Source organism: Oratosquilla oratoria, chromosome 20 (genome assembly GCF_046742065.1).
Source record: "Oratosquilla oratoria isolate Oo_2021 chromosome 20, ASM4674206v1, whole genome shotgun sequence".
NCBI classification, from domain to species: Eukaryota; Metazoa; Arthropoda; class Malacostraca; order Stomatopoda; family Squillidae; genus Oratosquilla; species Oratosquilla oratoria.
The window spans coordinates 14361721-14374220 of record NC_134796.1 but is presented as its reverse complement, the minus strand read 5'-3'; the positions used below and the strand labels follow the sequence as shown (position 1 = coordinate 14374220).

Genomic DNA, 12500 nt, shown 5'->3' with positions numbered 1-12500 from the left:
ACTTTGATCCCGATTATGGCTGCTTACAGTGATGTTAAGTCAAAATAAAAGTTATCGCATGTAAAAAAGTAATTAGGGTTAAGCTTACGTAGGTTAATTTTGGTTATGTTTATATATGATTTTAATGAATCAGCCATTAACTGTGTGTAAGAGATAATGGTTAATGTGGATACTTATAATCGTTCAATGGTTATGTTCTTATGTAGTCATCATTAGGTTTGTAGTAATCATTTTGTCAAAATACAGTAGTAATCCCGTATGGTACTGCTGATATTCATGTGTAATTACGGAATTAAGTAGTGATTATGTGATTGTCATAACTTTTTCATATAGATTTGTATACTTTCAAAAAGACTATATCATATTTGGAAGTAGCTGCTTATTGAGAAATTGCTATTTGGTGTAGACTGCAATATGGAAATATTGCAATGTGAATTGACGAACGCGCTCAGTTTGGCCAATTTTTTATTGCAACATTGCTTTTACTCACTGAAAACCATTCTGAATCAATCATTAGCATGGCAGATAATCAAATCTGCCGAAACAATTGCTAAGCTTTATCCACGCGGTTGGAAGTATTGTCCTAAAACAGAAACGGGAGGGTTAAATCAGTGGCCATGTGGCTCTTTTTCATATGACAACTTTGAACTTTCCTCTTTGTCCATCTACTTTGTTTCAACAATTGATGATATATAGTTAATTATTTCGCCGTGGTACTCCCTGAACTATGAAATGATCTACCCTGCCAGAAATCTTACCCTTTTGTAATCGCTCGAGCACCAAGTTTTCGAACCCAAGAGACAAGAAAAAAGATAAACAGAAAGATAGAAAAAAGGGAATTGAGGCAAAGCACAGTAGATAGCCTGAGCTCGGCGCCTGATGCACACTTTAAGACCTCGAGGATTACATGACACTGGAAAGAATGATCCACTTGTGGATCTGACCAGCGATGAAGTGACACTTCGTTTGATATCATTGGGTCGTATCGTCGATACTGCAACCCATTGCAGTCGCTCGCTATTGGTCATTTACGAGTTCCTTCACTCTGTGTGGCCAGAATGCTGTCAGAAGAGGACCTCCTCCTCCTCCTCCTCTTCCTCCTCCTACGACTACTGCTGGTCCATGCCGTATCTGCTAGACGGAGCTTTCCTTCGGGGACGAGACAGGTGGGACCTGCACGAGAGGCAAGCGAACGCAGTCTGGGTGCTCAGCCACGACCGTGTTACCGTAGTAATCTGGGTGGAGAGCTACTGTGGAAGTGGATCCCCTGTGGCTGTCGGAGGCAGAAGAAGGAGTGCCCCTTCCTGAGGAGCGTCCCATTGTGTCCAATGAGGCTATGGGGCCCATGGCGGAAGGGGGCATCATGAGGCGAGGTCTGGGCTGCCGGTTGTCCATGAGGAGTGTGTCGATCTCTTCACTTGGAGCCTACAAGAGAAATTGGACAATTCTTTTAGAATCGAAATTTTCTGTTTCGTGTGGTTTTATAGACAGGCAGCGTTTTCATGCAAAGTGTAAAAAGAAAGAAAAAAAAAACAGTGAAGCAGATCAAGTCACTACTAAATGTCATGTCATCACTTTGAATTTTATGAATTTGAGTTGCACATATAACGTCTTACAAAAGTAATCATTCAGTTACTTGGCGTCCACTGCTGAATTAAGGCTTATTCCAAACTTTCCTATTATGTTCCAAAAAACAATAAGAGGGACTTTTCTAGATACAATGGCATCAATGCAATAACATCTAGAGTTTATGTTGGCATAAAAGTATAAAGACTACCAGGAGATGCCTTATTTCTAAGTACTATGGTAACTGATGTTTATAGTTTTGTGTAGGATGCATATTGGATTACATTGTACATTTATAGTAAAAAGAAGTTTATAAAGCCTTAACAGGATTGTTCATATTGTATATATACGACATAAGCCAATACACCTGTAAAAGGTACCAAGAAACAAATGAGGTACTGTAATAGTTGGAATTGAAGTAAGTTGTACTAATGCAACTATGATGTCATTTGGCATCGCTACAACAAAAAGACAATGGCTTTCTTTACTGATATAGTGTCAAATAATGTTTCCTTAACTGTTAAAGCTTCTAAAGGAGCCTCTTGCTTTTATACTTACATTGCTGAGCAGAGTGCCTGGGTTGATAAAGAAGGACGAAGAATCCTGCTGGAGGTAGTCAATGGAAACCTGCGACTGCATCTCCTTTTCCCCCTCCACCGTCTTTGGGTCTGCCGTAGAAAATAATTGTATTAATTAAATTGTCTTGTGTGAGGAGTTTAGGCCAGATAGGCATAACTGCACAGTCCTTGTTTGTTGCGGGTGGTTCTGGTCTGGTGGTGGTTGTGATTGTAATTGTGGTTTTGGCTGTGGTTGTGGTTAAGGTGCTGGTTGTAGTTGTAATACTGAAGATGATGGTAATTCCGGTGATGATTTTTTTTCGATGATTATGAGATTAGTCATGCTGATGGCAATACTGTAAGAGGCTGTTAGAAAGTGGGGTAGATGGTGAGAGTTAAGGTGCTGGTTGTAGTTGTAATACTGAAGATGATGGTAATTCCGGTGATGATTTTTTTTCGATGATTATGAGATTAGTCATGCTGATGGCAATACTGTAAAAGGCTGTTAGAAAGTGGGGTAGATGGTGAGAGTTGTATTTTCATGAATCGGCTATTTGTAAACATCACAGTTCGTAGGCAAAGGTTTGCGCAAGCTCGCTCTCCGCCTAAGGTCATAAAAATGACCGGGAGCCTATATGACGTGTATATGTTTTGCTGACATAGAAATTTTGTAACCTATATAAGTTATGCAGAGATTAGAGATTGCTTAGTAAACAATATTGCATATAGACTTGTAACAACAAATCTGATTGATCTGATTGAAGAAAGGGTGGAGGGGGAGAAAATTCATTTGGTTCACAATTGTAAGATTACGCCCTTAGGGGAGGATCTTAAATATAAAGTTAAAGATCATTGGACTAAAGAAATCATGACGTCATTGCAGAACTTACCTGTGACCTAACAATGCGTGTTTTTACGGGATTTATGCATTGTACCTGGAGAAACATACCGTGTAACCGGTATTCAAGAAGAAGAGAAAATCGACAAACATTTCATTCCCTCTTGCCTGAAATACACTATATGGAAGTTGAAAAAGAGGAATACTTGTAGGCACAGGGCCTACTGACTAAAAGAAAAAATGTAAACTAATTGAGAAAAGAAGTGACAAGAGAAAGGAGGGTGAAAGTGAAGAAAGAGTAAGTGACAGTGGTGAAAATTTAAGAGACGTACAAAACGAAAGTAAAGCGCGCGAGAGTGGCGGCAGCGAATGACGAACTCAACGCTACTAAAGAAGAGACTGGTGATAAATAGAACTTAGTGCAAGATACGGCTACGAGTGTATGAAGAGACTGGTGCATCGAACTACAAGCAACTACAGGACCACGCAGTGCAGACGACTACGCAGTGCACAAAGCAAGCAGTACACACAACCACGCAATGCATACAGCCACGTAGTGCACGCAGCCACGCAGTGTACACAACTACGCAGTGTATGCTGACTACGAGGGACGAACTGGTGAACGAGGGGATGAACTACAGGAAACAGTGAACGCTAGTACGAGGATTCGACTACGAGAAGTGAACGAGGGGGGCACAAGACGAGATTGATGTACGAGTGAGGGCGCGCCGTACGCCTGAGGACGACTACAAGGGAAGCAATAAATTCAAATCAATACTAACAAAGGAAGGTATGGCCACGGGTGTTTTACGTCATGGACTTATTACCTCGCAAACAAACATTCCAAAGTTTTTGAATGAAGAAAACGCGATAGAGGTAAACAGCTTTTTAGGTTTAATAGATACCCTAATAGTGACTAAAAACAGATCAGATGATAAAAAAATAAATAAATAAATAAAAGAAAAGAAAATGTAGATCCTGAGAAGGGTAGGGCTAGGCGCTTATAATGAATTTCGAGTAGATGGAAAATATAACCAGATATGAAGACTATAAAGAAAAACCTCAAAATAGTTTAAGTCAAAGTGTGATCAGGATCCTATGAAGTCTTTGATTAGAGTGATAAAGAGAATAAAAAACTAATGAATCAAACACAGAATATATAGCAAAATTAGACAGATGGTCCAAAGACATAATTTCCATGTTGAAAGATTCAGAATGAATAGAAATATCTAGTGACAAGATATAAGTTTCTCAGGTTACTAAGTTAATAACATTTGCACTATTGATACATAATTGTGATGATATAACTGTAGAAAAGCTGTATAAAGATCCCAAACAAACCATGGATTTAGGGGAGATAGATTGCCTTCTACAAGAATATTGTGAATATAAAGGAACTAGTCCATATATCATGACAGTGGGAATCCAACAGCAGAGAGAAAATAGGAGATCTAGGAGTGATTACAGAAATAGAGGATCTGAATATAGAGTTAAAAGCACTTCAAGGAATGCTAGATTTGAATGCCTTAATTATAATACCTGGGGGTATAAAGCGCAAGAGTGTTATTATGAGACGATTTGTAGGAGCTGCAAGTATGACGGTCATGATGAGTATCACTGTAGAACCCCCCCTTTCTGTTTGTATCTCCAGAGAGTAGGACATAGAACATAGGGTTGTAGAACAATGCAAAATGTTTGCATTCACCGATAAATAAGAGGAAAACCTTCAGACATAAAATAAAACAACACTACAGAGCTAACCATAGAAATGCAAACAGACATTTCTGTGTTAGGGACAAGGTGTGATAGGAGGGTGAAAAAAAACGGTTGTAAATTGACTATAACAATTAAAGGGACTTCTGTAGAGCCCCTCATTGCGGCTCGAGTTTTCAATAAACCTATTCAAATATTTATTGATACGGGATTTGTAGTCAATGTTATAACTAGCAAATTTTTAAACAAATTAAAACTAGGAGTGAAGATCTTGGAATCAGTCCATTACTCATTGTAAGGAGTAACAGAAAGTCATTTAAAAACATTAAGTAAGATAAAAGTAGATATAATTTTGTATAGAAATGTAGACTTGCACATTCCAGTGATAGTTGTAGAAGAATCTGTTTTTCCCAGGAGATTTATTGATAGGATTTGCAACTATGAGAAAAGAGGGCATGATCATATTTCATACCGAGTTAGGGATCTTAGTGAAATTATAGTTAATCCCATTTTTAAATCAACCAGACTTAGAACCATTACCTATGAAAAGAGGACCTATTGAAATAGGAAAGATAACAATGCTAGGTTGGATGATAGTGGGGCAGAGCGGTCCATTCAATAACAAATAAAACAAACAAATAATAAATTCTCATATAGTGAACCCAACTTAGGTGTTCAAGAAATCCAAGAAATTACTCAGAATTCATCAACTCTAAATGAAGCTTTGCTAATGGCGGAAGGTGGCGTAATAAAGTCGATGATATTACACCCAGAGCAACTAACAGAGTAGAGTGCAATTGAATCACTGTAGAATCTGAAAATTTAACCATCCCAGAATCAATTAGGATAAAAGGTTTGAAACTGGACTTGGGATTTTATAAGACACACAAGAACAAGGTAGAAATATTAGTGATTAATACTTGGAATAACGATATATTTTTAAGAAAAGGTACAAATATGGAATATTTTCAAGTCTGTACAAGACCTATTAAGATTTTGAATTAGGGTATTGAGGAGGTGGAATCACCAATTTCATTAATCTCTACCATTTAGGAAGAAACAGATTTTGGAGAGAAATGTAAGAGTCAGCTAGAACCTACTACTTGTTTTGAGTTGGATGAAAATTTAGTTGCATTGCTCTTGAAACACAATAAAGTAATTGCTTTGCCGGGGGACACATTGGGCAAAACAACTATTTTAAAACATTAGATCAAATTAAAACTAGGGACGTAACCTATTTATAAATCTGCCTATAGATTACCACATTCCAAACTAGCCATTGTAGATAAATTGATCGCTGAAATCTGATCTTAGGTTATTATTAAGCCTAGTCTCAGTAAATGGAATTTCTCCTTGATTCTGGTACCCAAATTAGATGGCACCGTGCATACAAATATTGATTATAGGGAATTAAATAAATGTACTATCCCCGATAGATTACCGTTACCGGTAATAGCAGATATACTTCGTATTTTTGGAAAAAAAAAAGGTATTTTAGCACTATAGATATCAAGTCTGCGTTATGACAGGTCGAGTTGCATAAAGATTCACGGAATTATAAAGCATCTTCAACAACAATTGGCCACTATGCATTCAAATGAATGCCTTTTGGTTTAAGTAATAGTCCATTAAATTATGTGAAATTAATGAATAATGTTCTAGATGGGTTGTTAGGAAACACTCCTAGTGTATTTCTAGAAGATATTTTAATAGTTTCCCAAACAGCGGCTGAGCACTCTAAGAAATTAGGTTTAGTATTTGCAACACTAGTTGAAACAGGATTGAAAGTGAAACTTGAAATATATATATATATATATATTTTTCAAGACAATGACATTTATTTGGGGCATAGAATAGATAGACATAGACTTATTACAGTAAATTCAAAGGTAGAAGCAGTAAAGAACTATCTAGTTTCGAACATTGTACAAAAAGTTAGAAGTTTATTAGGATTGATAGGGTATTATAGAAAATTTATCAAGGGTTATGCAGACATAGCTAATCCATTAATTTCTTTGCACAGGAAAGATTCAAAGTTCGTTTGGGGATCTGCACGACAACAAACTTTTAACAAGTTGTAAGATAAACTTACTAGTTCTCCAGTTCTCGTATTTCCTTAGTATGATAAGGAATCATTCTTTATACTGATGCGTCTTACATAGGGTTAGGAATCATACTGATGCAAGAGAGAAATGGATTATTGAGACCAATAGCTTACACATAAGGAATTTATAATAGTGAAGAGAGAAACTCCTCCATAGCAGAAAGAGAAACCGTAGCTGTGATATATTCATTAGAAAATTTTAGATATATGATACTGAGATATCCAATCAGAGTGTGGACTGATCATACAACACATCTCTGATGATAGTTTCCATCATTTTTCCTACAATTGAAGTAAGACTTATAGGCCTATAATTATTTAGTTTATTTTTGTCACCTTTTTTGAATATTGGAGTGACGTTAGCTAGCTTCCATTCTCTTGGGACATCTCTGGATATGATGGATTTTTTTGAAAATAATTTCTAATGGAACACCAATCTAATTTCTAATTTTCTTTAAGATTCTTGAATGCCAACCGTCAGGCCCTGGTGTTTTATTAATTTTGAGTTTATCTATATACCTTTTAATTTTTTCTTTTGTTATATTTACCGTAGTAAGTTTACCCTAGATTTTTCACAGGTTTCAGTTTGGAGATCACTTTGAGGTGTTTTGTTTACGAATACTGAGGTAAAATAGTTATTTCAGATATTACACATTCCTTCGTTTGAATACTCAAGTTGACCGTCAGCAGATAATAGTAGGCCAATGTGATTCCTGATAACGTTTTTATCTCTAATGTAACTATATAATTCTTTGGGGTTCTCTTTGGATTTATCAGCGATATTTATTTCGTATTGTCGTTTTCGCTTTTTTTATTGTCTTTTTTTAAATCTCTGCATTATTACATAACTTTGATAGTTGTTAGGTGCACCCGAGCACTTGTATTTCTTATAAGCCTGTCTCTTTTTAGCACTTTTTTCAGTTTCTTTGTCGAGCTATTTTGGGCGAGCCTGGTTTGGGGGGCGTCTGTCCTTAAAAGGAATGTAGTATGATTCATCTTAGTAAGCGTTTGAAATATTTCCCACATCTGATCTACAGGTCTTTTGCTTAAAATTGCCTCCCAATCTGTAAGCTGAAGCTCCTGACGTAGTCCTATGAACTGAGCTGTACTAAAATCGAGTATTTTAGATGCACATGTATCTATTCTAAAAATAAATTAGCAGTTTGAATGTAAGTTGTGGTCGGTATTTGCAATAGTTTCACCAGCCTCCACATCGGCTATCATACTTTCACGGCTAGTGATCAATAGATCGAGTAAATTTCCATATCTTGTAGGTTCTTTTACGTGCTGAAGTAAGTAATTGTCACCGAAAAAATCTATCAAGCGACTACATATACGTCCATGTTCAAGGATCATCCAATGGATGTCAGTAGAATTGAAATCACCCATTATCAATAAGTCCCGGTTGCAGAAACTAGACAGTTCTTGCATATAGACTTGTAACAACAAATCTGACTGATCTGATTGGAGAAAGGATGAAGGAAGAGAGAATTCAATTGGTTCACAATTGTAAGATTACGCCCTTAGGGGAGGATCTTACATATAAAGTTAAAGATCATTGGGCTAATAAATCATGACGTCACTGCAGAACTTACCTGGGACCTAACAATGCGTGTTCTCACGGGATTTATACATTGTACCTGGATAAACAGATCGTGGAGCCGGTATGTAAGAAAGAAAAGAAAATCGACAAACATTTCTTCCCCCCTTGTCTGAAATATACTGTATGGAAATTGAAAAAGAGGAATATTTGTAGGCACAGGGCCTGCTGACTAAAAAAATATGTAAACTAACAGAGAAAAGAAGTGACAAGAGAAAGGTGGGTGAAAGTGAAGAAAAGGGAAGTGATTAAAGACAATGGTGAAAATATAAGAGACGTACGAAACGAAAGTAAACTACGCGAGTAACACTTATGTTTTTAATGTACGTGAAGTTATTTTTTGTAAACAATATAACATATATCTCTTAATTGTTTTGAATAATTGTACCATATTTCATTGGGATATGTTTTTGTGCTCAGGTGATCTTAGGGGAATTTATATAAATTTTCAAACTTTAGAAAATATCTCACCGAAATAAGGTAAATGCCGGAAAATATAAAAATATACTAATTTTTTTTAGCATTGATACTATTGTCCAGGGTTGGTTACCCACCCCTGTTCTAGGTTTTTTTTTTTACCTAAATTTGCATTATTGTTTGCCTTGTCTATGCTACTAATTACATGTTTATTGCATTTGATATTTAAAGATTTTCAATGACATTCTTACATCCCACTCACTTGTCATTCCTATACGATTAGAGAGTATCCCTTAAAAAAAGAAAAAAAAAGAAAAAAAAGAATATTCATTCTTGAGCGGTCTATGATCAGAACCTTTCCTGTTTTGTAAATAAACTTTGACATTTTTTCCCAAAATCCTTCATCATTTTCATCACCACCTATTGTCTCTAAAGAGAGAAGCACTATTAAATGCTGATAAAATACCCAAATGTGTATTTGTTGAAGACAGATACCTTTTTGTTAGTTAGGATGTAAGGGTCCATATACAAGGACGTGATTGGAAAAGGGGAAAATAATGAGATAGAAATAGATCAATTTTCAAGAAAACTTCACTTAAATCAACGATTCATTGCGTCTTATGTAGGGCATTACATCCTCGTTTACAATGACTTCGTTAAGGCTTATGCTGTGATTGTCTCGTGTACATAGATATTTCCCAGTAACCCAACATACTCAACAAAACCCGGATTTAAAACCGTCTCCAAATAAAGACAACACGAGAGTATCGATTACTTTGGCGCCAAATAAACATATCGATTCGGCCTTGAGAAAGCACGACTGCGAATATGAATGAAATTTGTAAAAGAAATTGGTTTGAAAGGCGCAAAAGGTGTGGTAGGGTCCGATGATTTAGATTAAGAAAAATTAACAAGATTCTTCCTCCCCAAAAAAGCCATGTTAATATGTAATACGCTTTTTCGGGAACTTAGGGAAAAGGGGAACACAAAAGTTGCAAAGATACTGATCACTGCTAAAGCCTTTAAGCAATTTTATGTTACAGAAAGACTGTGGAAAGGCTTTGAAAGCAGAAGTCCGCCATCACTTCAGCCTGAGACCACCTGGCTTCGTCTTGAGAGAAAAATTAAAAACGAGGACAAAAAAACTTAGGTTATATCCCTCGATTCTTTGTGTGTTTAAACAATAGAGTTCAGCTCATGAGAAGACTCTAAACAATAATTTCTTGGCAATTCTAGACTATTCAGTCTAGGGTACACACTTCAGCGGAATACTGCATACCATGTATTGACTGCATAAGTTTTATGCCTTCAATACTATTTGGACTTTAGTGACATCCCTATAAACCAGAGTCACGCAGCCTTTTCTTATTAGGTAATGTTGATTGATTCAGTTTAACGTCGTGAATTCCCCCTATCAAGAGGATAGAAAGGTGCCCCTTACAGAGGATTTTGTAGCGTGGAGTTCAATAAAACATGTCCTTGGTCCATTTCACTGGCGGCAGGATTTGAAAAGCCGCCACTCTGACCTCCGCCGCAAGTAGCGACGCGACGCCCTAACCCGCTCGGTCAACGAGTATCCTATTAGATGATATTCTCCATAAAAAAAAATTAAAAAAAGAATAATGATCCCATTCAACTTTTGTCCTTCCTCTGCGCTGCCCTCCATTATCACTTCTGACTACCTCTTCAGCGTGAAACAGTATCGTTAGTTTTCGCCGACAAAACATTTGATACCTTAGCAGAATAAATTCAACTGTTGTAAGGTATTTCTAAGAAAACTATTGTATTTGAGGGGCTATTTAGTTTTTGTGTCAAGTCATAATAGAACTTCAGATGTTATGTGTATCACAATCATCTTGGTACGGCGTACCATACTTCCACTGACACAATTGTATATCTTATATATCACCTCCATAACATTTTAGAAACAATTCCATACGGTATAAATTTTGCTCTAGTGAGTGACAGATAATTTCATTCAGCTAAAGGATGAACTACAAGAATGTCTTACCTGTGCTGACGTTCATGACATCTGGACCGATGTGAGCGTCGACGAAGCCTCCCTCTTCACAGCCGTTGCTCGGAGTCTTCTTCGCAAAGAGCATTTTCGCCGGCTCCTTCGCCTTGGCTTTGGCCTTCGCTCTGACCACCAACACCAGCACTATGGCACAGATAGCCAGCGACGTCACGACCCCGGTCAGTACCGCCAGGATCGGGGTCACCGTCAGGAGCATCCCAGGAGACGAGGCTGACGGACTGGTTCTTCTCTCGGCGATGTCGATCGGTGTCAGGTGGGCGAAGGTCGTGGGTTCTCCTCCACCGTGGGCGTTGGAGGCCACGATGGAGAGGACGTACTCTGTGCCCGGGGCCAACCCCGTCACTGAGAACTGCGGTACGGGTTGACGTTTGAGCACCGCCAGAGTGTGACCCTTGACGTTGCGGACTTCGAGGGTGAAGGACTGCATGAGTCCTCCATCCCATCCGGGCTGGCACTCGACCTCGACGGCCCCGGCCGCGCTCCCGTTGTGAGACACCGAGCAGTTGTGCACCTGCTCCGGAACAGCTGCAACATCAATAATACAACTGACGTGAGGCAAGGAGTCGTTGCGTCACCCACCCTGTAAAGACTAGTCAAGGTAGAATACCAAGTAGGATTCGAGACGTCAGTTAAAGAAGGTAATGGTAGTGGTGATGATGGTAGGGATGGTGGTGGGGGTGGTGGTGGGGATAGTGGTGGTCATGGTGGTGGTCATGGTGGTGCTGCTGGTGGTTATGGTGGTTGTGGTTGTTCCTGTGGTGGTGGTGGTGATGGTAGTGATAGTGGGTTATTTGACAAGTTAATTTTTGGCTGTAGTTTCCCTTCATGGGGACCCTACACTTTCCCAAAAGCCAGCGACAGTCATCGACTGGAATAACAGGTCTCTGAGTCTTTGGGTTCACTGTAGGACCCATATGTCAACCAATAAGATGGCAAATGTCTCCTCCCGTGGTTTTCTGATAATAAAACAGAGGGCTTCAAGGGTGTTAAAAAAAAAAAAAAAAAAAAAAAAAAAAATAATAATAATAATAATGATAATGAAACAAATTAAAAAGGTGACAACGGTGAATATTTACTATTAAAAAAAGTTGAACACAGATCAAATGGGTCACAGCCTCGGAAAATCTGAAAACACCAACAGGGAAGGTTTTAAAGATTAAATTCAAGAGAAAAAATGTTAGATTTTTGACTTTCAGACATACGTCGGAATACAATGACAGGAAACACTAAAAAAATCTGAGAAATAAAGATGTTGTTTTGAACGAAGCATCAGTTTTCACACCACAACTAATATCAATTGTGCCAGGAAAAAAATCTCGTACATATTCAACTATAATTAGATGATCTGAAATATTGGAAAACGCATGTACTATGCTTGACGCACAAGTTCGTACAAGCACACGCACGAACGCACGAACGCTCGCATGCACGAGCGCACACACACACACACACACACACACACACACACACACACACACACACACACACACACACACACACACACACACACACACACACACACACACACACACACACACACACACACACACACACACACACACACACACACACACACACACACACACACACACACACACGTACACTTACACACCTGGGCCGTGACATAAACTATACACCTTTTTTGTGTCATATTTTTAAACAAAAAC

At 38.1% G+C, this 12500-nt stretch overlaps 2 protein-coding genes across 2 annotated transcripts in view; both read right to left on the bottom strand.

Moving 5' to 3' along the window:
• LOC143036107 (uncharacterized) overlaps positions 1–976 on the bottom strand; it is a 4715-nt gene extending 3739 nt beyond the window's left edge. The window contains exon 1 of the mRNA XM_076203362.1: positions 888–976. Coding sequence (XP_076059477.1) covers positions 888–976 — 89 coding nt within the window. The remainder of the gene's footprint in view (positions 1–887) is intronic.
• Positions 1–12500, bottom strand: part of LOC143036106 (nephrin-like) — a 390672-nt gene that overhangs the window by 1690 nt on the left and 376482 nt on the right. Inside the window, exons 9-12 of the mRNA XM_076203361.1 lie at positions 12436–12500; positions 10807–11358; positions 2125–2234; positions 1–1425 (exon numbers count right to left, since the gene is read on the bottom strand). The exon at positions 1–1425 is cut by the window's left edge and continues 1690 nt beyond it; the exon at positions 12436–12500 is cut by the window's right edge and continues 29 nt beyond it. Coding sequence (XP_076059476.1) covers positions 1135–1425; positions 2125–2234; positions 10807–11358; positions 12436–12500 — 1018 coding nt within the window. The 3' untranslated portion in view covers positions 1–1134. The remainder of the gene's footprint in view (positions 1426–2124; positions 2235–10806; positions 11359–12435) is intronic.